This window comes from Cygnus olor, chromosome 4 (genome assembly GCF_009769625.2).
Source record: "Cygnus olor isolate bCygOlo1 chromosome 4, bCygOlo1.pri.v2, whole genome shotgun sequence".
Taxonomy (NCBI): domain Eukaryota; kingdom Metazoa; phylum Chordata; class Aves; order Anseriformes; family Anatidae; genus Cygnus; species Cygnus olor.
The window spans coordinates 61,960,633-61,984,980 of NC_049172.1; the positions used below are offsets into that span (position 1 = coordinate 61,960,633).

General features: G+C 39.8%; 2 protein-coding genes across 2 annotated transcripts; both read left to right on the forward strand.

The window, feature by feature from the left end:
- The first annotated feature begins 225 nt into the window (after positions 1 to 225).
- On the forward strand, positions 226 to 2,237 carry FGFBP2 (fibroblast growth factor binding protein 2). The gene is made up of 2 exons (XM_040557199.1): positions 226 to 961; positions 1,863 to 2,237. Exon 1 carries the CDS (start codon positions 322 to 324, stop codon positions 946 to 948), a length of 627 nt encoding a protein of 208 aa, XP_040413133.1. The 5' UTR covers positions 226 to 321; the 3' UTR covers positions 949 to 961; positions 1,863 to 2,237.
- An 18,674-nt stretch (positions 2,238 to 20,911) lies between these two features.
- On the forward strand, positions 20,912 to 23,926 carry FGFBP1 (fibroblast growth factor binding protein 1). Its single transcript, XM_040557200.1, has 2 exons — positions 20,912 to 21,036; positions 22,255 to 23,926. The coding sequence occupies exon 2, from the start codon at positions 22,280 to 22,282 to the stop codon at positions 22,994 to 22,996; it is 717 nt and encodes a 238-aa protein (XP_040413134.1). The 5' UTR covers positions 20,912 to 21,036; positions 22,255 to 22,279; the 3' UTR covers positions 22,997 to 23,926.
- Positions 23,927 to 24,348: the final 422 nt, after the last annotated feature.

The following is a 24,348-nucleotide window of genomic DNA, read 5'->3' on the forward strand; positions in this document are numbered from 1 at the left end:
TACCTGTTAAAAATCAAATATGACATGTTCATCCTGGATAGGAATGTGCTTCTCGGTTATACAACTATCGTTCTGTATTTAACTGCATTTACAAGATTTGTCTTGTTACCTTCTTGGGAGTTCACAGGTTATTTGACACTTCCTTGGGCTATAAATTATGGGCACATGCCTACTGAAGGGTGATTTATTATTTAAATAAAAAAATTTACATCCTACATCTAGCTGGAAAGAGGCTTCTTTGTGCACCGAGCCTTTAAATTGTGAGCAGCCAGGTGCTTACTACTTCCATTTTCTCGGATCCTTTTGCTCAAGGATCTCGCCATGAAGAGCATTGCCCTTCTTTTCCTAGTAGTGATCTGCGGCGTGGCAGGATGGGGACAGAAACTGAAGCCAAAGAAGAGAAGCAATGGTGAAGAAATCAATTTTCGGACTAAAACCAAAGACGTCTGCACCATGAGCATGAGTGGGGATGAGGAGATGAAACTAAGAATCGACTGCAAAAGCCAAGGCAAGTCCTACTGGTGTGAATACACCGGCAAGCCGTCGGTCTGCCGTCCTTTCCGAAACAATCCCAAACTCTACTGGAATCAGATTGCCGTGGAACTTAGAAAGCTCCCTCATGCTTGCGAATCCACACAAGTGTTGAAGGCCACCATGTGCCAAAAGGCTCCTGCAGATGCTCTCATGAAGCAAATAGCTGCTGGTATGGAGCCGGAAGACCTAGCAAATCAGGACAAGTCAGTCCAGAAAACTTCAGCCTCTGTGAGGGGAGCAGGGAAAAGCTCTGTTAAGAAAATAGGGAAGCCTGCAATACTACCTCTTATAAAACCAACCCAACATGGTCAAGGGTCTGAAAATGAAACGGAAGCAATGAAACTGGCACGGGAACATTGCTGGGAATCCCTGCATGGTTTCTGCTCCTACGTTATTGGCATCTTTAGAGGTTAAGGATTTGCTTCAGGTAAAACTCTGTCTTGAAGCACAGCAGAGCATACCGAAATGTAAACCTGTTGTAGTTCTGTTTATCTTTGTTTTAATCCTGGGGATCTCTCAAGGGGATGGACAGGGAGGCTTTAGGGTCACTAAAATCTGAAGTTGGAAAGTCAGTGGTATTATGACTTCTGAGTGGCTGGAGAGCCTAAACTCCCATTGATATCCGATAGTTCAGGGCTCCCTGGCAGCCTCATATGAGATGTTCATTATGTACTGAGATTGTGGTTATATCTGCTGATACCAAATAGTGAGCATCGCTTGTATTTTTCCTGTTAGAATGTATGTCTGAATCCTAAGGTATTTCATTTTAACTGTTTGATTAGGGCTTGTTTCTCCCTTCTGTCCTTCCTTCCCTCTCGGGCTTTTTTTTTTTTTTTTTTTTGGATGTAAGCCAGCAAAATGTGCTAAATAACAAATACATCAGACTCGTATAAAAAGTGCAATTTATAGAATTATATTTAGAATCTGTCAGGATAAACTGTTCATCAAAACTGCTAGTTAGTATTTAACCATTTATGTTTTAAAAGTATTTCATAAACAACTTGTAGATATGAATGAAAACCAAACTGTCTTGGTTTCCACATCTGTTTCTGTAGCCGTGCTAGGTGATCCCATGCAGGCTCATCTGGTAAGTCTCAGGTTTTTAGCCGGGATATGAAGTGGCAAAGCCCTCATAGAAGTAATTGGTTTTATACCCACTTACATTTAACCTCAGGGAGACTGCCAGGAGCTGGCAACTAACCCTGAAAAACTGTTGACAGAAATGGGAATATATGCAGCGTGAGCCAGTCTCAGTGCTTAGTCTGCTAATGATCTTGGTTGTACTTAATGCAGCAAAGTGACTAATTTTTTTTCTTTTTGTTTTGCAGAGCAAAAATTTTTCTGCTGAAGAAGGGTCCCTGCTGTAGTTTAATAACTTAGACTTAAGAATTTGATGTAAAAATGAGTAATCTCTATAAATGTTGTAGCTGTTTTCTCCTTGCACCCCGAAAATGGAGCTTTTTAACATCCCTGAAAGCTGCATGAAACTGGAGTGACCTGTACTTGAAATACTACGATAAGCTAACTCTTGCGTGTACTGCATTTTTGTAACCAAGGTTCTCCTTGTGATGATCTTGAACAGGTTTTTGTGTGTGCTCAGCTGCTTTGCTTTGTCAGATGTTAAAGCTGTACATGATGCTACAGTTAAGGCAAACAATAAAAATAAGAATTTTGAAAATGTGTTTGCTGTGCTTTCTTACAATTTTGAATAAATGGTGCTATTTGTGTAAAGTCACGATGATACCTGTTTCTTAAGAGATTGGTTGTAGAATGCATAAGAGAAATTACAGATCTGAGTAATTTTTCCACTATTGACATGTTTTCAAGAATATTAATATTTTCAATGTTATTACATTAATATTACAATGATAGGTTTCAGCCAGCAGGAAAAAAAAAATGAATGAAGAAATAGAAGAGTATTGTAAAAGTACACTTCTAAACATAGCAGGTTAGAGGTGTTCATCTCATGTGTCTGTAGAATTCAGTATTGTCAGGAACTGTTGGTAGTCACATTAACACTTAGGTTCAGTAAATAGTCTGAAAGATAACTCATGTCTATGCACTTATGAAATTATACCTCACTCACACAAATCTCATCAAAACAATAAAGTGAGACCTAATAGCCTATTGTTGAATTCACAAAGCATTACACTCAAACTATTTTTTAACTTCTGTTCCTAAGTGAGCTTCTCAACAAGGATACAACCAGAAAAACTTGGTACTACAAAGTACTCTATATTGCTGTTCAACAATTAATGCAGTGCAAAGTTATGCTTAGGTACTTATCCAGCTTCACGCACAGATTTGCAATTCTTGCTTGATAATTCATAATTCCAGAGCTTGCCTACCTAATCACTGAACTTTTTGCCTTGTACCAAGTAAATAAATAAATTTCTGTCCCCAAGCCTCTTAAAATATTATATGGAAAAGACAAGCAAGTGATGATTTTTTGCTACTCAGTAAAATAGTGCAGGACCAGTGCAGGAGGTTGTAAATGCAAGGCAGAAATACAGCTTGAATTCTGGTAAAATGTAAGCTCAAGCAAGTGTATATTTCTGTTGCCCATAAATCTAATGTGGTTAATCTTCATTTTGTATTTTCAGTTATCCTTCATAGGCTCTTGTATTGTGAGGAAAAAATGTAGTAGTACATCTATTCATTATTTCTGTCATAGAAATTAATTGTTTAATTTGCACACTGTTACAGTGCTTCAAAGTGATTGATACTTGGGAACTATGTGGAAATCTTAAGTGGGGAGTGGGGGTTTTCTTAAGGTTTTGCTTTTAAATATTTTAAAATTTATTTTATGATGCAAAGTGATCACCACCCAGCAGACTGAAGGTTTTGCAATAGTTTCCATTACAACAATAATGACCTCAAAGATGAGATGATGCCTTTCAGTGAGAGACATCTGAGGGAACCAGTGCCCCCACCATCTTGACAGCATGTGGGAAGATGGGGTTTCATCAGTTCATTGAAAGAAAACTTGCCCCATGGGCCCTCTTCTATCTATATGCGTTGAACACAGAAGGCAACAGAGCAGAGTTATCTGACACTTTATATAACTTATGATGATACAGTCTAAAAAACATGGCCATCATTGATTCTGTTTAGTAGAGGACGAATGTCACGTATACATGCTAGTGCACGATTTCCTTGGGAACTCGTATCTCATTTCAGTAGAGCAGAGCTTGGCTGCATGGGGACTCATGCTTGGCAGTATATTGTCTGGAATGGCTTCTTGAAGCTTCACTGTTGAAACTGTAGAAACTAGAAATCAAATATTTGTGCAACAAAGGCACCTCTCATCAGATGCTTTCTGTAAATTATCCAGGATCTGAAATGTATAGTTAAGCGTGAAGATTTTGCTACCAAGGTGATGTATGGTTTGGATTACATTTAATTGGGCAATGCTATGCACCCTCAGCAAGCCAGTTAACTATAATTATAGTACTTTCAATAGATACAAAAATGGACGTTAACTGAAATACCCCTCCTTAGTCTAACAGCTCTGTGATTGTATTGGCGACATTGCCACTTAACTGTGTTTAACCCTAGAAATATACAGTCATGACATTTCAGTTTACCATTTTGGTATGAAAGTGCTATTCATTAATGAAAGAATGAACTGAGAAGCGTTTGTGGTGAGTTCAGGGCAATTTTCAAGTACCGTGTGAATGAATGAAACCTGCTGTTTCATTCATTTTAGGGTTAACCTGTTACTCCCCGTATACGTAAGTACCAAAGGAAATCCGCTCAACTGGCGGTGCAATTCATCTTTATTTTCTTGACAGAAGATGGCACACTAAAATGTGTGTCTGGATTCCTGCAGACAGGAAGACCCCTGATATCAAGGCCTGCAGCTGCTAATGCAATGTGAGGCCGTGTGGTGCACCTGCCTCAGGATCCTCTCATTTAGGCTTCTACAGAAGCTTCTAGAATACTCGCTAGTTGAACAAGGTTAGCCTCCAGAAAAGCAAAGCAAGATGCATTTGGAAAATTTGTGTGTAAAAGGTTGTGTATTTAGAACATACAGTTAAGATTGAAGAGAGACGTTGATAAACTGGAGTGAGTCTAATGAAGAGCCACCAAGATGGTTGGGGCTGAAGCACACTCCAGTGAAGAGAGGCTGAGGGAATGGGGCTTGTTTAGCCAGGGGAAGAGAAGGCTTTTAGGGCGACCCAATAGCTGCCCTCCAATACCTGTGAGGAGGCTGTAAAAAGTATGGAACTAGGCTCTCTGACTTGTGTGATAGGAGACGAAGAGATAGTCATAAATTGATACAGGTGAGGTTCTGACTTGGCATGAGGAAAAACATTCATTGTGAGAAAGGGAGCAGGTTTCCCAGAGAGGCTCTGCAACCTCTCTCCTTGGAGTTTTTCAAGACCAACTGGACAAAGTCTAAGCAACATAGTCTGAATTCACCGTGACCCTGCTTTGAGCAGGAGGCTGGACTTCAAACCTCCCAAGGTGGCTTCTGTTCTGCTTAAAAGTTCTGTCTGTTTAATACTGTGTACATCTGTTAGCATCTGTATCTCCTTAAAATGCAAAAAATGCTCCTGGGCCAACTATTCTACCTATGCTAAATTGAATGACAGAATTTTCTTAAGTATGTGCTGATGGCAGATCCCTTTGCTAAATTGTATGTGTTGTCTTGAGAAATTTCATGTGTGGTGCTTCTGTCTTGTGGTACATGTTTTTATTTAGCTTGATTGTGACCCCAGAGGAAATCAACAAGGGATTCATGTATTAAGGAATACCAAACATCCGATCTGTTTGCCTTAAAATCAAGTATCTGAAACTAAGGAAATGGTCATTTGCAGTGTATGGGTCACTTGTGCTGAAGTAGACCAAACCACACCTCAATAATGTTGTTCCTCAGTCTGCCTTTAGATTATCTTAACTATGCAGTAGTGCACTCTGGTGTTTTCTGAGAGAATTGTTATGTTTGCTTTCGTCATTCTTGTGTGGTTTGTAGTTTTATGTTTTGCATTCTTGATTTTTCAGTAAGCGTCTTGGTTGATACGGCATGGATTTTAGGGAACAAGATCTTCCAGAAGAATAAGAAAATAAAGGAAATACTAAAAATTTTCCAGAAATGGCAACGGGCATTTCTGCTTCTTTAGGAACTTAATGGCTACTGATCTCTTTGTTGTTGTTGTTTCTCCTGCTGTGTTACTTCTAGTCTCTCCTTTTTTGCTCTGAAGATGAGTCAGCTGCAGCATGAGAGATTTCATTTGGCTGCCTCTGCCTTTACAGACAAGAAGATTGCTCTCATCAGACTTCACAGATCATTTTACAATGACAAAAAGTATGTGATATGCATATAAAAACAAGAATAAGACAATAAATCAGAAGAGATGCAGTCAGTTTGATGACAAGACATTATCTCATGAGCATATATCTGACATCCTGAGGATTTATTTATTTAGTTTTCACAACCTGTGTACAAAGTTGACTCCATAAATACTTGGCAGGAGGCCAGAGACTGAATTTTCAGGATAGCTCCATTGCAGTACTTCCAAGAGCAAGAAAAAAATTAAGCCAATGCCTGAGCTACAGCGGAAGTTCAGGTTCCCCTCCCTACTTCCCTCTCCTCAACCATGTTATAAAAGTGTTTGCACAGCCAGCTACTTGCTGTGGGTGTCTGTGCTGCGGTACACTTCCAGTGCCTCCAGGCTTACAATGATTGTAGTCAGGAGAGAAAACAGAGGCGTCCTGTTAGGTCTGCTGGCTGCCGAGCTGAAGGAACTGCATTACTCTGTCACTGCTGCTGCCACCCGTAAAAATTAATGTGCAAATTGTGAAATTCGTTACCCCCTTTATTTGTCTTACTGGCCTACGTGGTGTGAGGAGGCCCTCTCCACAAACGTGGTGGTAATAAAATTAGGAATTCACGTAGGACCTGAAGTGGGGTGGAAACTTCCCGCTGAAGGAAATGATTAGCAAAATCCAGGCTCAGTCTTGCAGTCTGCTCTGTCAAAAAACAGCCCAGCAGTCGGGCAGGAGAGCAGCCGACCGCCCTCTTCTCTTGCCCTGCTCTTAGAGCAGATGCAGACCACATGGGTACCATTACTGAGGTACTGAGCTGATCCCCTGTCTTGTGGACCCCAGAAATTTAATGTGGGAATCCCAATGTTAGTGTTTGCAGGCTGGGAAGGTTATCCGAAGCCCACACAATTGTGCAGGACGCTTGGTCAGTGTTGGAAGATCACAGGAGGGAAGCGCAAAGTAGGGTTTCCATACCTATTTGCAGGAAACATTACCTGAGAAGACCATAATGGCTCTCAGACACAAGTGAAGCTGAAGCTCAGGTGTTGAACAGCACCCATTCTTGTGTGGGCAAAAAGTGGCATGGCCTCCATGAGGGTCATCTCCTGAGTGAACCTTCCATCGCCCAGGTGTGAGGCCTCTGTGGTGCTGCGGGGCCATCTTGCCAATTTGTAGGGTTGGGGATAGGTTGGGGCTCTGGGGTCCCAAGCACTGGTGAGAACAATGGTTTGTCTGCAGATGAAGCCATTTCAGCTGTTCTGCAGGGTGTGTCTGGGAGCAGCCGTGCTTGGGGGAGGTCTGGCTGGCAGCACCCTGCCAGGGGCTGGAGGCCAGGGCAGGAGATGCGCTGATGAACTTGGGCTGTGAGGTGAGTGGTGGTTTACCCCGAGGATATGTGCCAGCGCAGGCTGTGGAGACGTGATATGTCAGGACAAGGTCTCCATCCTTCCCTGAGGCCTGCCTCAAGCTCCCCTATGCCCCATGACCCATCCTGCGCTGCTTTCCCTCTTCAGAAAGATGTTCCAAGACCAGCCATTGAAAGCCCTCTGTAGAAATCCAGACCACACCTGCTGTGCTGGTAAGCTACACCAGGGCGGCAGGAGATGTTTTTTACAATAAGATAAGAAGAGGTAAGAGCCATTCATGAGCACTGACAATGAACATCATCTGTAGCCAACTGCTTTCCCCTGCCTTCTTGGGCCTGAAATCTTTTAAATAGTCGGAATCAATTCAATAGCTTCGAGTTTTGCTTTATACTAATCACATGATCTTTTTTCAGAGTGAGCCAGCAACAGAAAGAAATCAAAAACACTGTTTTCCTTCAGCGTAGATAACTTTTTATAGAGCACTAATTTCACCTCAGCAGCAGCAGTGTCCTTTGGCAGGACACACTTCATCTGAATTACAATAAACCAATCACAGTGATTTGATGCAGTGGGCAAACTCATTTTTTCTTCCTCACTATTAATGATTATTTTTTTGTAGAGGATTGCAATGTCAATGTTTCTGACTCAGGGAAAACCCAGGATCCAAAATGGAAGATCACCTTATATCCTTATCATCAGACACATTATCCTTCTGTATATATAATGGCCCTTCTTAAACATCTACATAGTTGGTTGAACTCAGATAGCAAAGAGCAGAGTTCAACTACTTTGCAGTTTCCACAGGATTTCAATAAGCAGAGAAAATATACTGTGAAGGACTAGAAACCTGTGTAGAAAAATGACTGCTTTGAGTATCTGTGAGAAGAAAGGCACATTGTAAACATCTCAGAGAAAGAAATCCACCTGAAAAGGAAATCCTCAGGTAATTAATTTTCTGTCATCATCGTTTCTATGTTTTCCCCTGTATTGTCTAAAATTATTCAAAACCAAAATAATTGTGGCTATTTAAAGAGACATATAACAATGTAATTACTAGGGTGCTTTCTACAATAGCTTTATATAAGCACATCACTTGTTGGCCTGTAGACCTGGGAAGGTAAACAACACAACAGGATACTGAATTCAACAAGAAGTTAGTTTCTCAGTTGTATAAATTGTTTGAAATTGTAATGCATTTTATTTCTGCATTGACTTCTATTCATACATTTCAGGATATTAAAAAAAGAAAAGAAAAGAAAAGAAAAGAAAAGAAAAGAAAAGAAAAGAAAAGAAAAGAAAAGAAAAGAAAAGAAAAGAAAAGAAAAGAAAAGAAAAGAAAAGAAATACAAAATTAACTTCCTTACATCTGTCTGACATAGACAAGTATTGTTATTCACCTTTACAAGGTTAGGAAACAAAGAGACATGTAAGGGGGCCTCTGAGAGCAGACATTTAGACAGAAGCTAGTATATTAAATAGTACTGGGTGAGTATTTAAGAAGAAATGAACATTTAACGCGTTTTTGTAATTCTGCTAGCTGAGTGTACACAGGAAAAAAAAAAGTCAATCCCTCACAGGCCCCAGCTTCAGAACTTGAACATGCTCTCAGGCAGAGCCACCTATTACCTATACGTGCGTGCCAGTGTCAGTATTCAACAAATAAATTAATACACATGCATGTTTTTGCCGGATAAAGTTGGCCATAGATAGAGTGAGCTCTTAACTTCTAATGTGGCTAGGATAGATGCTGTCTGGTGGCAGAGAGGGCCATGGGTGATGCCAACGTGAAGCATCAGGTCTGTTCGTGCCCAGAGTCCTGAGAGTTCGGGAGGGAACTGAAAGCTCCCTCAGCTCCAACAACAGCAAAAGCAACATAGGCAGTCTGCTAATTTTGCCTTTGAGTTAGCTCTTAAAGCAACCAGGATCACAGTAGTGTCTAAAGACTCTTGTCATTGCTCAGTGTCAGTTTTACTAGTACTTTCAGCCTGGATCTAGTTTTTGCCAGTGGAACCTTTGGAAGAACCAGAAACAATCTAATTCTGATCTGTAATTAAGACAGGGAACAGATTTCCTCATTTCAACATACTGGACTTTAACCTGGACCTTCTGAGGAATTAAGTGTCAGGCATCAGCAAGCTGGGCAGACTGTCAAACTGAGATAAAAGGGCAAGTCTTCTATCAGGTATCCCTCTGCAGTTCTCCCCTGGAAATTTATTTCTGATTGTCTCCTTATTACACTTCCACTGCTTTCAAAGATACCTTGCTGCTGTTCTGTGGGAACACTCTGGAAATGAATAAGCTTTCACAGTTTTACTGTTTGTTTTTTTTTTTTTTGTTTTGTTTTTGTTTTTAATCAATAGGCTAAGTGTATTAGATCCTATAATCAAATACTGCACCGCAGGTTCCTTCTCTTTCTCAGGTCTTGCTGCTTCTAATTTTATCTACATGCATATCCGTTTGTCTGCATCTCATTAATTCTTCCAACTGTAAAACAGTCATGCTGCTAAGTACAGATTAATATATACAGTGTGCCCAGTGAATTCAGACTTGCTGATGTGTGCCAGCACAGTTTAATGTAAATCTCCCATCTGAATGCAGCAGTGTTTCTCTGGTGTAGTTATGTTTATATTTAATTAAAACCATTACTCCTTTAGCCTAATGCTGGAGTGAAAGAAGCCTGTCTGATGCACCCTATCTCGCTCCCTACCATACTGATGGAGCACCCACAGAGCCGTTTTGTTCAATAGACCATAGTTAGGCAGAATGTTTCAGTGAGCATCTTACCCTGCTTAGGAGCAGCTTTGGGTTTTTAATGGTGCTGAAATGTGGAAGGACTAGGGTTTCTTTGCTGAGCTCAGCGGTACCTCAGAAGGCTATAAAATTCTGTTCTCAGAAGGAATTGGCTAGCTCCGTTTGTTTTAAAATCTGTGGTCCAAACATGACCAGAGTTAACAGCAAGAATCCCAACACCTACCTATTCTGAGGACTGGCCTAAGGAAAACATTTCAAAAGCATCAGGAAAGACAGTTTTACCATGTCTGAGATGCGCTCTTGTACTAATCGATAGTGGAAATGAATTCAGACCATCAGACATATTAATAAGGTGGCTTTCAGGCCAAATCCAGCAGTATCTGAAGTCTCTCTTCTTTCCATACTATTTTCTACTGAGCCTCAAACATTCAATCAAAAGTGTTAAAAGATAACTTTTTCTGAGTTACAGGCATGTGTCAGATGTTCTTGTGAGGAATGTGAGATATGTGGACTACCTTTGAGAACACTGCTGGTTTCCAGTTCAGCTGTGAGAATGGGCAGGGGACAAACAGTCTCTCTTCATGTTGCACTTGTTCCTGCTGAAAAGATGAGAGGGTGGTGTCATTAGTAATTGTTTTAAATATTGCATGAAATAATATCAGACTCAGTTTATGAAAGCTGTGGATAGGCAGTGTGGAAAGCAGTTATATGAAGACTGTTCTTTACTAGGTACAGCCTTCAGCCCTCTTCCCATCCCGGTTAGTTAACCAGGATATATATATAGATCCTCTTCACCAACACAGAGGAGAAAATCACCAAATTCCCTGATGTGATGTAGATGTAGATGTGACTTTCCCACGCAGCCACACAAGAACAAATACAATTAAGCATGAATAAAAAGTTAATTCAAGTGTTTCATATGACAACAGGGGAAAAAGAGTAATTTGAATGATAATTGAAATTGTAACACTATAATTGTAACACCACGGCATTAGCGGTGGCATTCTGATGTCCTGTCATCTGTTTTCAGAAAATGGTTTGACTTCAGTCTGGCTAAAAAGTGTTAAATTCCTCTTTAAAATGTCCTAAATATTTAGAATACTGCTAATCCTCTGCAAACCCAATAAATAATAATAATAATAAACTATTAATAATACCTAATGTTTAGGATTATTCATTTCTTGCTTGTTAATGATCTCCACATGGAGGAGCTGTAGAGTTAAAAATGATCCAAGAAAAACACAAGCTTTTCAAGAACAGCATCATTAGAGATGTCATATCTTCTATTAGTTAACTGAGCAAGCCCTATATCTATCATAAATGCTGAGGGATGTGTCCTTTTAGCTTTTACTAACCATACAGGTTGCACTAGACCTTGGAAAAATGGGTAAAGAAACCTTTTTATTTGTTGTTAGCCTCTATTCGCTACATATCCAAACATCCTGATCTCAGTATGAAGAAAGAGAAAGACTGCAAAGAAGACTTGTCCATTCCCTTTGTCCCTTCTATATGCTTTCAGAGAGACTTATGTCAGATGTGTGGGCTGGGAGCTTTCAGCATTTTCACAGTAGCTGTGAAACACAAACCTTTACAGGCATTGTTTTGACTTGTTGAGCTTCCAGCAGGACTTTCCAGAGCCCTTTCCAGATGTGAGCTCCTGAGCCCTACAGCCCAACTGCATTTAAAGGCTGTTTCTACTATGTTCCAAGGATAACCCAACAATTACAGAGGATAAACTTTATAGCTATAACCTCTTAGTGCATAGGGCCAGCTATGGTGGCTGACGGTATTTGTGGAGGCATAGCTTGTGTTAGCCCAAGAACACTTTCTCCACATAGCTAAAATAATTTCATCAAATATAGTAATCTAAATCAACAAAGGAGTTGTCACAACTGTGACTGTATCTTATCACTGTCTCTGCTGATGTAACTGTGGTGGTTTAGAGGCGTGGAGCCAGGGCACTATCAGCATAGCTTTGCCATCATATTTTTAGTGAGGAGAAGTTCTGCACGTGGACTGAACTCTCTGTCAATTCCTTTCCAGCCGAAATCCACTGAAATCAAAAATTGTATTTGCAGGATTGAAGTCTCTGTGGTGGGTTGACCCAACCAGCAACTAAGCACCTACCGCTACCAGTTTACTCTCCTCTCCACAGTGGGATGGGGAGAGAAATGGAGGAGCAAAAGGAAGAAAAATTTGAGGGGCTAGACAGGCACACTTTAGTCAAGGAAAGAAGAAAAGAAAACCACCAAGTAATGCAAAGACATTCACTCTCTACCTCTCAGAAGCAGGCTGATGCCCAGCCGCTCTCCAAGCAGTGGCTACTCTGGAAAGCCCCCTCCCCAGTTTTATGGCATAGGATGACAGTATGTGGTATGGAATATCAATGGGTCAGTTGGGGTCAGCTGTCCTGGCCGTGTCCTCTCCTGATATCTTGTGCACCACCAGCCTCCTCGTGGTTGGGGGCAGAATGAGAAACAGATAAACCTTAATGCTGTGCAAGCATCTACTCAGTAGTAGCTAAAACTGGTGTGTTATCAGCCTTGCTGTGGTCACAGATCTAAAGCACAGCACCACATGGGCTGCTACAAAAAATTACTTCCATCCCAGACAGACCCAGCATAGTCTCAAACACCATAAAGTCCCTGGTTTCCATTCCTGCTTTCCTTTTCGTGGAACAATTTCCTAGTTCCTGATTTCTGTTCCCCCACTATATTTAAAAGGTGTACTTGAAATGAATGTTTATTCCTTATCAAGTGCTAGAAATGTCTTGTTGTACTTGGAACCAGTGCTAAAGACCACAAAATTACCAGGCACTGATAAGAGTTTATGTAATATATTTTCTCAGTCAGAGTAAGTTCATCTATTATTCTCCCTCCACACACAAATAAACAAATCCTTTATTTCAACAAATATATAAATAAAACTACTAATATTAATGAACTACAATGAAAGGGAGAAAGCTATTCAATATTATTGTATATTGTATATAATATTTTATATTATATATACATTTGTGTATATGCACACATGTACTTACCGATACAGCTTACTTTATTCAGAGAACAGCTTAAAGCTTTATGGAAGGGATCTAGAGAGCAGCCAAAGCCCAGAGCTATCGCTGATAGCAAAAATACACTATTGAAAGCCCAGCTGTTCTGACCAGGGCTGTGTTAGAGAAAAACTGGGAAGGAAGTCGAAGTCGCTTTGATTTCTCGAAGTGAGTGCTAGAAAAGATAATTGCTCCAGCTTGCTTGAAAACAAACAAACAAACAAAAACCCACTGTCGATTGTATCAGTTCAGATCAGAGATGGTTTATAGAAGCCTAAAGACAACCTTGAAAAAGTGGTCAGCTGCTAGGAAAGACTGTCTTTCTAATGTACCATGTCCTGGCTTGTATATACTCTAACTCCCTTCACATTCATTCTGTATCATGCTGCAAGCACGCTGAGGTGCAGGTGAATTTCACTGCTGATCTGGTGAATATCTGAAATGTTCCAAACCACACTGTAGCCCTCACCTGATCTTGGTTCACTTCACCTGTGCAGGATCGATTAACAGCTTTGCTGCCTGCAAAGAAAGTAATTCAGTGGAGACTGCTGTGTATACCAGAGAAAAAAAAAAAAAAAACTAAAACAAGTGCTTAATTCAAATGCCAAGGACTAAGAAAAAAATCTTACTTTTACGAGTGGGTGGATTACAACCAGAAGAGGTTGAATCTCATTTCTAACCCTTGCCTTCCTTTAGCAATGCCACCAGCATTGCCATTGCCTTAGTGCAAAGACTTTTTCTGGCCGTTCAGTTGGATAACATTTTCCTGCAATGCTTTAAAGAGAGATCAGGATTCGTGACAGCTGAAAGAACTTTTTTGGTTGTTGGAATGTTAAATTCAGCGCTTATGGTAAGCAGAACTGCTCATAAAACAGTCCCTTGTGTCCCAATGAGACCTGTGTGATGATTTCATCCGAGTCCAGTTCTTCCTTCTTGTTGACGTGCATGTCTCACCATTACCCTGAGTAGACTCCAGTCTGCTGGCAGACAGTAATTTACAATGGCATCTTTTTATTATTTTACTCATTTTATGGTTCTTAAGAGAATACTCCTTTGTCTGATTGTATCTCTGAAGCTGTTTTGGTCAGACAGAAAGGCTCTTGCGTTGCTCTAAGCTATAAAAATCTTACTAGACAAAAGTTCACATGGCAAGCAGACAATAGTTGCTTTTCCTGGCTGCCAAGACAACTTGAGTGTGCCCTGAATATGGTGAACCAATGCTAACAAATCAAGCAGCCAGCTCACTCAGATAAAACCACAGAGAATTGTATGATTGAGTTTGGAGAATCCTTAGCCATGATTGAGATAATGGAAGTGTTAACTTCCATTAGAGCCAAAATTAAACAAAAATATGTAAAATTCAGTGTTTGAGGTTAAGTTCTTTCTGACTTTGGGAAAATCAGTATGAAGAACACCTTTCTATATAATATCCCTCCATTTTATACGATAATTTTTCTATTTTTTCTTTATCTAGTATAGCCTTTGTATTCTTTTAAAACTTTTTGTTGTTGTAGTAAAGGACATTTAAATTCTCTGATTATCTCAGACTGAGAGAGCAGCCTAAGAACTCCAGGATCTGTATCTGTCTAATGCTATCTCTTCTTTGGTGGCCCTGTAGCATGATCAGATGCAAATAAGCAGGGATCTGCTTATCTGGGGATATGTTTTTCACCAACCCTTGTATAGTAGCAATTATCTTTATTAAAGAGTACTTAACAAATGCGTAGATGAGAGTAGTTATGTTAGCTAGTGATGGCAATTATTTATATCTTTTTCTTTTTGTCTTTGAATTGTTTCAAAATGAAGGCAAACTTTCTTGAAGTTTGGTTCAACATACTTTCACAGTAAAATAAGGGAGAGCAAGCATCTCAGCTTTTACTATCCTTGTTTGAATTTGGGCAGCCCCCTCCTGTGAAAAAAAAAAAAAAAAAAAGTGAATCCCATTTGGCAGCAAACCATTCCATCCCCGGTGTGCACGTGGTCCTCAGAATTTTCCTCCATGTTATCTAATGAATCGGCACAAATTTCCTCATCATCTCAAAAGCACATTCCTAACAGCCATGCTCCATCCTTGGCTTGGCTTTCCTCAGGTTCATCCAAGCCATTTATATTTTTTTGAAACAGCTACCCTAAGCTAAGAAATAAAGTGATTCTCTCTGGATATGAAAACAAACTCACCCTTCTCTCACCTCGCTTGAGTAATTGGTGACCAGCAATGGTGGCCAGGGGTGATCTGGGAGCCCATGAAGGCCAGGCTGAAGAGAACCTGCACCTTGGTAGTAATGAATTTCAGCATATTTTAATCAAAATCTTGCCAAGATAATGCGGCAAGTAAACAAAGACTAACCCTGTTTAAAATGGCAATGGGAACCTTCGCGTGAACGTATGCTGTGCTGTTTTGCTATAAAAGAACTTTGCCTTTAGTGTTGCAAGGTGCTCTGCGTTTATTGTCTTATAATTATTATACAACTCTCATACAGTTTCTGCTGTTCTGTCAGCAACTTAAAGCTAACATTTGTTTGAATCAACTAGTTTTTGTTTATTCCTCATTTGGGTTTTATGATATCAGTTTTCACCAGGATGCTCTTCTTCCGATTAAGTTTTTAGTTTGGGCCAGTTTGTGAAATAATTGGACGCTGTTGTAGTTGCAACAAAGAGTGAATCTAAGCCTTTTTATATAGTTATTTTACTAATATGAATTTAACTCTAGGTGAGAAGTGGCTGAAAATTATTGTTAGCTGATGAGTTTTTTTCTGCCCCCTTTCAAATAGTTACGCCTCCATATGAACAGATCTCAAAGCACTGAAGCTGCCACTGTGTTTGTGATGAACTAGCATCTTCCAGAGGTGTGCCAATAGGCTGTGGATTATTCTGACCTGTTGGGCATGGACAGTGAGATGCAAAAAGTCTGGCATTGATGCCACTGCCTATGTGACAACATTCTTGCTGCTATGTAAAGGGACTTCAGTGTTTAGGGCTGCTGTCGTCCTGTCTTTTGTAGATACTACATTCACAGAATGAAAAAGGAAGTAAAGTTATACCTGTTTTTTTTTTTTTTTTTTCATCTGGGAATGGAAGTGAGGAGCCGGAGAGCAACCCAACCATCATGCTAAATGGGATATTGCACTTGGAGGTGTGGGTATGATTGTCATGTTCGTTAACTTACTGAGTCTTTCAGCAGATATTTTCAGCAAAATGGTGTACCCCTACAGGCTGTGAATGATTAAATGTCATTAATAAACCGTGCAGGAATAGACTAGTCTGTTTTAATTATAGTAGAATTGCATGTTCATAACGTGTGTGCGTATACACTGAAAGTGTCTGATTGACATGCATTGATGGTGTTCCTTTACTCAAAGGGAAAACCTTGAATGCTAGTCACATAAAAAATAAAATTAAAAATAAATAATAATAAAATAATAATTAAAAAAAAAAACACTGAAAGCTTACTGCACGTTACCATCATCCACATGGTCAGGCTGGTAATTTTTAAAAGAACTCTACCCTGTAGAGTGCTTAATGTCATTCTTTCTTCAGGTTATGCAGCAAATATATATTCACTTCTAGTGTATATTTAAAAGCATGAAGTGAGGTTTATAATACACATGCCTGATCCCATCCTTCTAACAAAGTTTGCAACGTACTGCAGAGAACTGCTGTGGGGCACATTGTGCCAGGTGACACAGTTTTCAAGGAAGCCTGTGCGCTAAAAGGAAAGTTGTGACAAAAGGATTGATCTTTCAGATGTCCCTTGAGCACCATTAAAAAAAATTATTCCTTTTATATCCTTGGAACATTACCTGGTGCCGTGAGTCACTCTCCATCACCAGAATTGCTTGAATGCCACAGAACCGTACTCACAGGCATTAATTTGAAGTGTAAGCAACTGTTCCCTTGCTGAATCTATTTTCATTCATTCTGCCTGAGCATTTGCATGGAGAACGACATCCTAGTACCTACATGTGTGACTGGCAAATAGCTAATATTCTGTATTAGGTATATGTAATACATCTAAATATATGTAATATGCGTAGCTGTATTTGCACGTGGTCAAGGGAATTCATCAACTGTTTACTGTTTGTAAGCAATCTTTTATTCTGTGGGGAAAAGTGTCTCTGTATGAGCAGTAGCCTCACAATGTTACACAGATGATACCACAAGAAAATTGCACTTTGCAATTAATGCACCAGTGCAAATAACAAATGGTTTAAACAATAACAATTTCTTATATAAGACGTGTATTTATTTGTGGATAATATATGAGCAGCGTTAGGACTAAATAGAAAATACTGTGCGTCTTCCAAGCCTATGAATGACAACCAGGAATACAGATAAAACCTCCTCTTTGCTTGAACAGCAGAAAGACACCAGCTAGATTTAATCCTATCAGTTCTAATGAAAATAAAATGCTGATTAACTGCCCTGAGTTTTGGTCAAAAAGGCAGCAGGGATACAAGTGGTTTAAGATTCTTCAATATAAAACTCACATTGGGATTTCGGCATCCACGTTTGTAGTTTTCAGTTACTGCTTTTATTTCCTAGTATTGCCAAATGTTTTATGTGCCTGTCTTTTGATTTTAATAAGTAAACAGGTACCCATAAATCTGATCTTGGCAAATTAGCTGTTCAGATTTGCCATATGTTGCATGGATCGAGCAGTTTTTCAGTTATTAGTCTGCACCATTTGTTCTGTGGCAGAACTGTGCTTGCAGTTTACAAGCAAACAGCATTTCAGCTCAGCAGAGGGCAAGACGAAGGCATACTTTAAAATGTGCGTGAATGAAAGAAAAAAAATACTTTTGTTGAAAATCATGTTACAAACAAGTTTTGTAGCAGGTTTTTTTATTGTTGTTGTTGACAATTAGGTGCTGATTAAGCATAATTAATTAGGAAATGAAAATCCTACTTTAATCTTGTGTACTTTCTTTTCCTGATGAAAGCTGAGGAAATCAGATATTCTGATCACCTGAAAGTGGTGATGAGGCAGCTCCCAGGAGGATAACTGGGGTGAAGTGTGAATAGATACTACATGGTCAGGTAAGTTAAAGCAACCATAAAACACCAGTCCATGCCTAATTTAAAAAGTAGAGAGCAATATTCTGGGGACATATCAATGAAACTGGAGGGTATCCAGGCCAGCCTCCATAGAATGAGTCTACATTTCATGCACCACAATAAGTAAATCTTCTTTTACTGGGATTTTGAAATCATCTAAGCAGGTTAGGCAAGAGGTCCATCTGGCCAGAACAGATCATCTCAAAGATGTAATCGCCCATATCAACAAGCACTTGGCTGCAGAATTCTCTGAAGACATTTCTGCATTCTGGAGACAGGAGGAGCAAACGTGTGTCCAGAATGGCATGACCTCAGAAGGGAATATTAAAGCAGCAGAAAGGCAAATCTGCCTCTTCCCAGCCTTTTCTCTCCCCGTCTTCCCCATTATTTATGAAGCAGGAAGACTACCTTGATATGTCCCATCAACAATGGGTCAGCTAACAAGGATTGACAATTCGGCTAGGCAAAAGCTGTCAAAATAGGCAGTTTTCAAAGTGATGAGTGGTGGAGGGCTTCAGTATTTTCAATACATTGTGATTAGTTTCTCCAGTAAACAATATTTTATGAATATCAGAAAAAAAAAAATATTGTAATTTCGTCTACAAGATTAAGCATCATATTTCCTTTCTAGGTAAGGAACATCTGGTGGACAAGCATCTCCTGATAGACATCTCAAAGAAAGCCTGTGGCAGAGCCAGAGTAGGAAAGCATAATTCCTTATTATAAGCCTTGTGCTTGGTCCCAGTGCCTGCGCTTCCTTACATACTTCTTTGTAACCTTCTTCTCCTCTGTCTGTAGAAGTTGTTTAGCCAAAGTAGATTTAGACAACGTCTTAGATACATCCTAATTATTCCATTGCTCTTAAGGACAAAGGTGGGCAATATCTTTGGAAGAAACGGAAACAGTATTTCCAGTCTAGATTACATTTTGCATTGATTTCCAGGTTCTCTTGAAGGGAGAAAGAGAAATGAAAGAAGGAGAGGCTGGAGGCAGAGATTAGAAACAAAGAAACTAGAAAGAAGTTAAAAACTGAGGCCATATCTGTCATGTCAGATCATTCAAAGAAATGGATTTGCTGATAAGGGTGTAGAGATTGCACGCTTCAAAGATAAATGCTTTATTGGTTTGTTTTGTGGTTTTATTTTTGGTGATATGCCCAAACCAACTCCCGAATCTGTCACCCAAAAATCAATTTATAGTATGCTTACACAAGGCAATGGAGCATGATAAAGACATACCTGAACTAGTGCCAGAACCTGAGGTAGTGTATGTAGCCACTTTGGCTTGACACTGTCCCCAAGTAATTAGCCCTGATGAGAGACTCATTAGTTTGGGCACATGGCCACACTAATGCAGCTGTACTGTTTGATGATCCAAGTAAAGCCTGCAGACACCACTGTGCATGCTGTGTGGTGTCAGTTTGGGATTCCTGAGCAGGACAGTCCCACCCTGTCTTCTCTCCTACATTATCTTTGTTCTCTGATTCCCATCCAATCTGGCTCGCTGTTAAACATCTTCTGATCCCTGAGTCACTCCTGCCCCTATTCATTAGCCCTTGGCAGTGCTAATCACAAATCTTCCACATTTAATGGAGTTTGCAAATAGTTTCATACCAACTCATGCCAGTCAAAGGTGCACAAGGCAGACCCAGTGCCTCAACTTGGTGAGAAGCATCCCAGTGAGCTGAACATATACAGAGGGCTCAGCAGATAGTTGTGGCACACAGGTATTCAAGTATTCACCCTTAGTATTTCAAGTATATGAATCCTCTTTCCCACTTTTCTGTCACTCACACATTGGAAGAAAATTAGTAGTTCTGCTTTTTTTGGCTTCTGATTTTTTTTTTTTTATTATTATTATTTTTACAGAATATGAACAGTCTCCTCATCACCTGCCCAGCCCAGACAATGCATTCCCTATAGCTTAGTCCCTTTGTCTCATTCCATTTGTACCCTATGGGAGAGTTGAAGAGGAAGACTTGCTTGTCTTACACCAGTTTCTACTTTCACCTCTTCTGGCATCCCCTTTCAGTCCTGGAACTATTTCCACAGCACACCTAACAAATGTCATACTTACTTTTCCCCAGTAAAACCTGAAGCATCCTGGCTATAAAGGCACTAGCTACTCTATCCATTCTTTAAGGGAAGCCAGTTCCCAGCTCTGAATGCATATTTATAGGCATTTTTATATTTGCCTGATGTTTGCTTTTTCACTGTCATATTCATTTTCAAATTAATATATTAGACGTGATCCAGTAATGAAATTTCATTGATAACCCATTTCTTTACATACAGAAATGCTGGCAGAGAGAGAAGTGTGTGGATCAGTGCTGTGCAGTTGGTCCCAGCTCTCAGACCCCGTAACAGTCACTGAGGGAGCCTGAATCAGTTTCTGAACTTTATGCTTATGACCATCTCACTATGATGAACACTGTCCTTAATGCAGAATAGTTACTTATTTTAAAATGTTCCCCAATACTTTGTGTGTGTGTGACAGTAGGTAATGAAATGTTCTAAAAGCCACTTCAAAGTGCTTTGTGGAATGATTTTCATTTTGCAAAGACTCACTGAACACCGCTACCCAAATTCTGCTAAGCACAGTGGAAGGGCAACTTGTTGAGGGTATTGCAGGATACATCTCTCAATGCCTGGGAAAAGCTTTTTCAGAGAAGCTCATGATCTAATAAAGTTCTTATCATTGTGCATGAAAAGGGAAGGACTTGGCTAAAGTAACATCTAATTTATGCAAACACACCTTGTCACCCCACCATAGCTGATTTTTGTGTGTGCTGAGAATGAGAACTGGCATTTTTCCAAGGAGGTGTGTCAGAGGTAAAGGAACAAGGCACTGAAGTATCCTATTGTGTTGTAATAGTCTTGCTGGAGACCTGAAGGTGTGTCTCTGCCTTTATAAATACCACACTGCTTTTACAAGTAGCTCCAATCCTTCTGAGAGAGACAGGTTGCATCTTGAGTTATATTCAGATAGCTCCACGTCCTGTGCAAGGTATGTCTTTTAGTTATCTTGCTTTTGCTATGTTCCACTTATAACAGAAAGATATTGTCATGTCAGTATTTATATTAATCTTATTAGCTGCCATATTTCCAATAGAACTGTAAATACCATATTTTATACAGTGAAAATCTCTGTATGTAGAATATAGCATGAACCAAGTCAGGTAGGAACTATGCAAAAATGGGAGCTGCTCCTATACTGCTGCCTATGTGTTCTAGATTGATACACATATGTAACTAAAGATATTTGCAGAGAGTTGAATGTTGAAATAGGTTCCTTCTAACATGCCTACACACGGATTTCTGCTTTCTAACATGGTTACAGAAATGTCTATGATGGAAACATCTGAACAGTACATTTAGAGATCTAATCCACTACATGTGGCATTTAAACCCTCTACTATTAAGGTGTGCTCTGCCAGAGCTTTGATCCTGACAGCTGCTTCATAAAGAGAAACACCTACAGAAATAAATATACTCTGTGCATGGTAGCTTTAGACACAGCCAAGTACACTGCAGGTGCTTTCAAAAGTAAAAAGTAATTCTGTTTGTTTAGTAGTCAAGGCAGTAAAGAACGCAGCTGTAGTTGCTTCTTTGGTGTATGAATGAAAAAGCTACTTTTTTCTTTTTCAATAAAAAACTTAAATGCTGGCATAACTAGTGAATTAAGTCAATTTGCAGGATGCCTAGGAAATAATTATGCTCAACTTAAACACATGGTTTCCTTTCTATTTGGCACGTTTTTGAAGAAAAGCCAGAGGTTGGAGTCAAAATCCTTTATGTGACATTCACAAAATGGGAGATCATGGGCACAACAGCTGCTTTATATGGTCTAACAAGATCTGAGACTGACAAGTCCCCTGGTCAGATTTGTTCTGTGTCTGCAGGAGGGAGTTTAATCAGGGTACCTCAGTCACTGGGTAGGGGCATGTCCTGGGAAAGAGTCTCTTCTGTTCTACACTGCTTAGGTAATCAAGTAATTGGATCAGAAGGACATACTCCACAGCCAGCTATGTTTCTCAAGAAAAATATATAATTGTTCTAGAAACCAAGCATTAGGCACATGAAGGACAGAGGATCTTGCCAGTAACATCATTTTCATAGGTATCAAGGAGCCGTGCAATAGCAGGTCTGAAATACTGCATCTGTCATACGGAGTCCAGTATGAAGTGAAAATATTTTAATACATGTATGTTTTTCTGTTTTGAAGGCAGATAACAAGCAAAATAGAAACCATGAGAATCAAAAACTTTGGACTTCTTTGTGTGTTGATTCTGGTCTCCCAGATGCTACTAACCAGCTGTGAAAGACAGAAGGAAAGAAAAAAAGGAAGACAAGGCATAGAAAACAGTGGAAAAAAACAAACTGAATCAAACCAAGAGAAAGAAAAAGGGCGGAAGCCAAAAGGGGGAAAAGCATCTCCTAAAGGCAAATTTAAAACCAAAGAAAATGCTGAGTGCACCTGGGCAGTGACCAGCGTGGATGCTGCTACTGTGCGAGTCGAGTGCACGAACGGCGACAGCAAGTTCTGGTGCGAGTTCTCTGGGGACCCTTCCACCTGTCCACACTACGCAGCAAACCAGAAATCCTACTGGAAGCAAGTCTCCCGATCCTTAAAGAAGCAGAAGCAGATCTGTCAGGACCCCAGAAGCATCCTCAAATCCAAAGTGTGCAGGAAAGGCCCACAAAGTGCTCACCTCAAACTGACAAGCTCAAGCCTCCTGGCGTCAGTGGGTCCTGCGAAAGGGGATGCAACCCACCACAAAAAAGAAGTGGCACAGGTCCCAGCCGCTGCCTCTGAGCCTGGAAAACAGCTAGAGCACAGCTCCCAAGACTGTGTTGAAGACGTTGATTACATTGATCAGAAGAAGGTGGCTGAGGAATACTGTCCAGAAAGTCTGCTTTCCTTCTGCAACTTTTTTATAACAATGGTGCAAGACAAAAAATGCTGAGGACATGTTTGTAAATCCCCGTGTCATGAAATTCTTATCTCAACTAAGCTACTGCAAACTCGTCCACATCTTACTCTTATGTTATATAGTGTATATAAGAAAAAAAGTCATACAGCTGTATATTTATATATTTTTGTGATTTTGTTTTTACACAGCAGACTACACTTGGCATAGTTGAAGATGTATAGACTTTATTTGCACACAGATTTCTACACAAGTGTTATCAATAGATGTTACGTACTCTGCACTGAGGTGTCTTAATAGTCTCTTTGCCCCTTTTTGAGCTGTGCTAGCCAAAGGGATGAATTCAGTGCTATGCACTTCTTGGTTATGTACTATATACTTTTAACCTAAAATTATTACGTAAAATAAACTTCAAAATGTATTCAAAATATTCTCTCACTCTTTGTATTTAACTAGATTTTTCCGTAAATGCTAAGCTTTTATCAAAGACTGACCATTCACAGGATCTAAGGAGTCTCGCCTATAAAGCACTTTTAACAAAACTTCTGCAGCATTGCAGAATTCAGCTTTCTCAGCCAGAGCATGTAATATTTTGATCTGAGGGAAATACATCATCATCACTTTTTCATCAATGTGATAATGACGGGCTGCAAGATTTCCAGATTTTCATAGTTGTACAAAGCTTCAGCTTTCCAATCTCATCAAAGGATGTCAGAAAACTTTGCAAACTTCAATCCTCTCATTTCTCCTGTACTATGAAGCACATTTTACTCTTTTTAGGCTAGATAAACTGAGACACAGAGATAAAATGGCTTGTCCAAGCTTGTATGTATGTCCAGGACTGGACTCCTTCCTCAAGCAGCTAAAGCACTTATGCTCAGTGCTGCCTGTGCTTTCTTTTGAAGTTCCATTGTCTGTTCTCTTTATGTACAGACAACACCAATAAATACTTTTCCATGTGTTAGACTTCATCTATATTAAAAAAAATAATAATAATCCAAACTCTGCAAGTAAGAATAGAGATTTTAGAAAATAATGACAACTGATCCTTAGTAATATTTGAAACTTCAGCTGGAAGAAACGTAATATGCAGGTTTTTATATGTTTAATATGCCTCACTTCCAGTGGCACTGGGCTAGGAAGGACGGTCTTCTGCCACAGTGATGCACCTGAAGAAATGTGAGCTTTCATGAAATACAATTTCCCTGATCATTTCTAGCAAATTGAAATAGTATTTCTGTCTCCTGAGAAAATATGGCCAGTTCCCTGCTGTAATTACCTCACTGCTGCCTCCTGGATTCACCTCAACCTTTTAAAGAATATTTGTATGATGGGTAGTTATGAGTAACTTTTTGGTTAAATCAAAATGTCCGGGGAGGACATTTTAA

Excerpts from the sequence above, each read along its gene's own strand:
- FGFBP1 (XM_040557200.1), top strand. The coding sequence starts at position 22,280 with ATGAGAATCAAAAACTTTGGACTTCTTTGTGTGTTGATTCTGGTCTCC.
- FGFBP2 (XM_040557199.1), top strand. The coding sequence starts at position 322 with ATGAAGAGCATTGCCCTTCTTTTCCTAGTAGTGATCTGCGGCGTGGCA.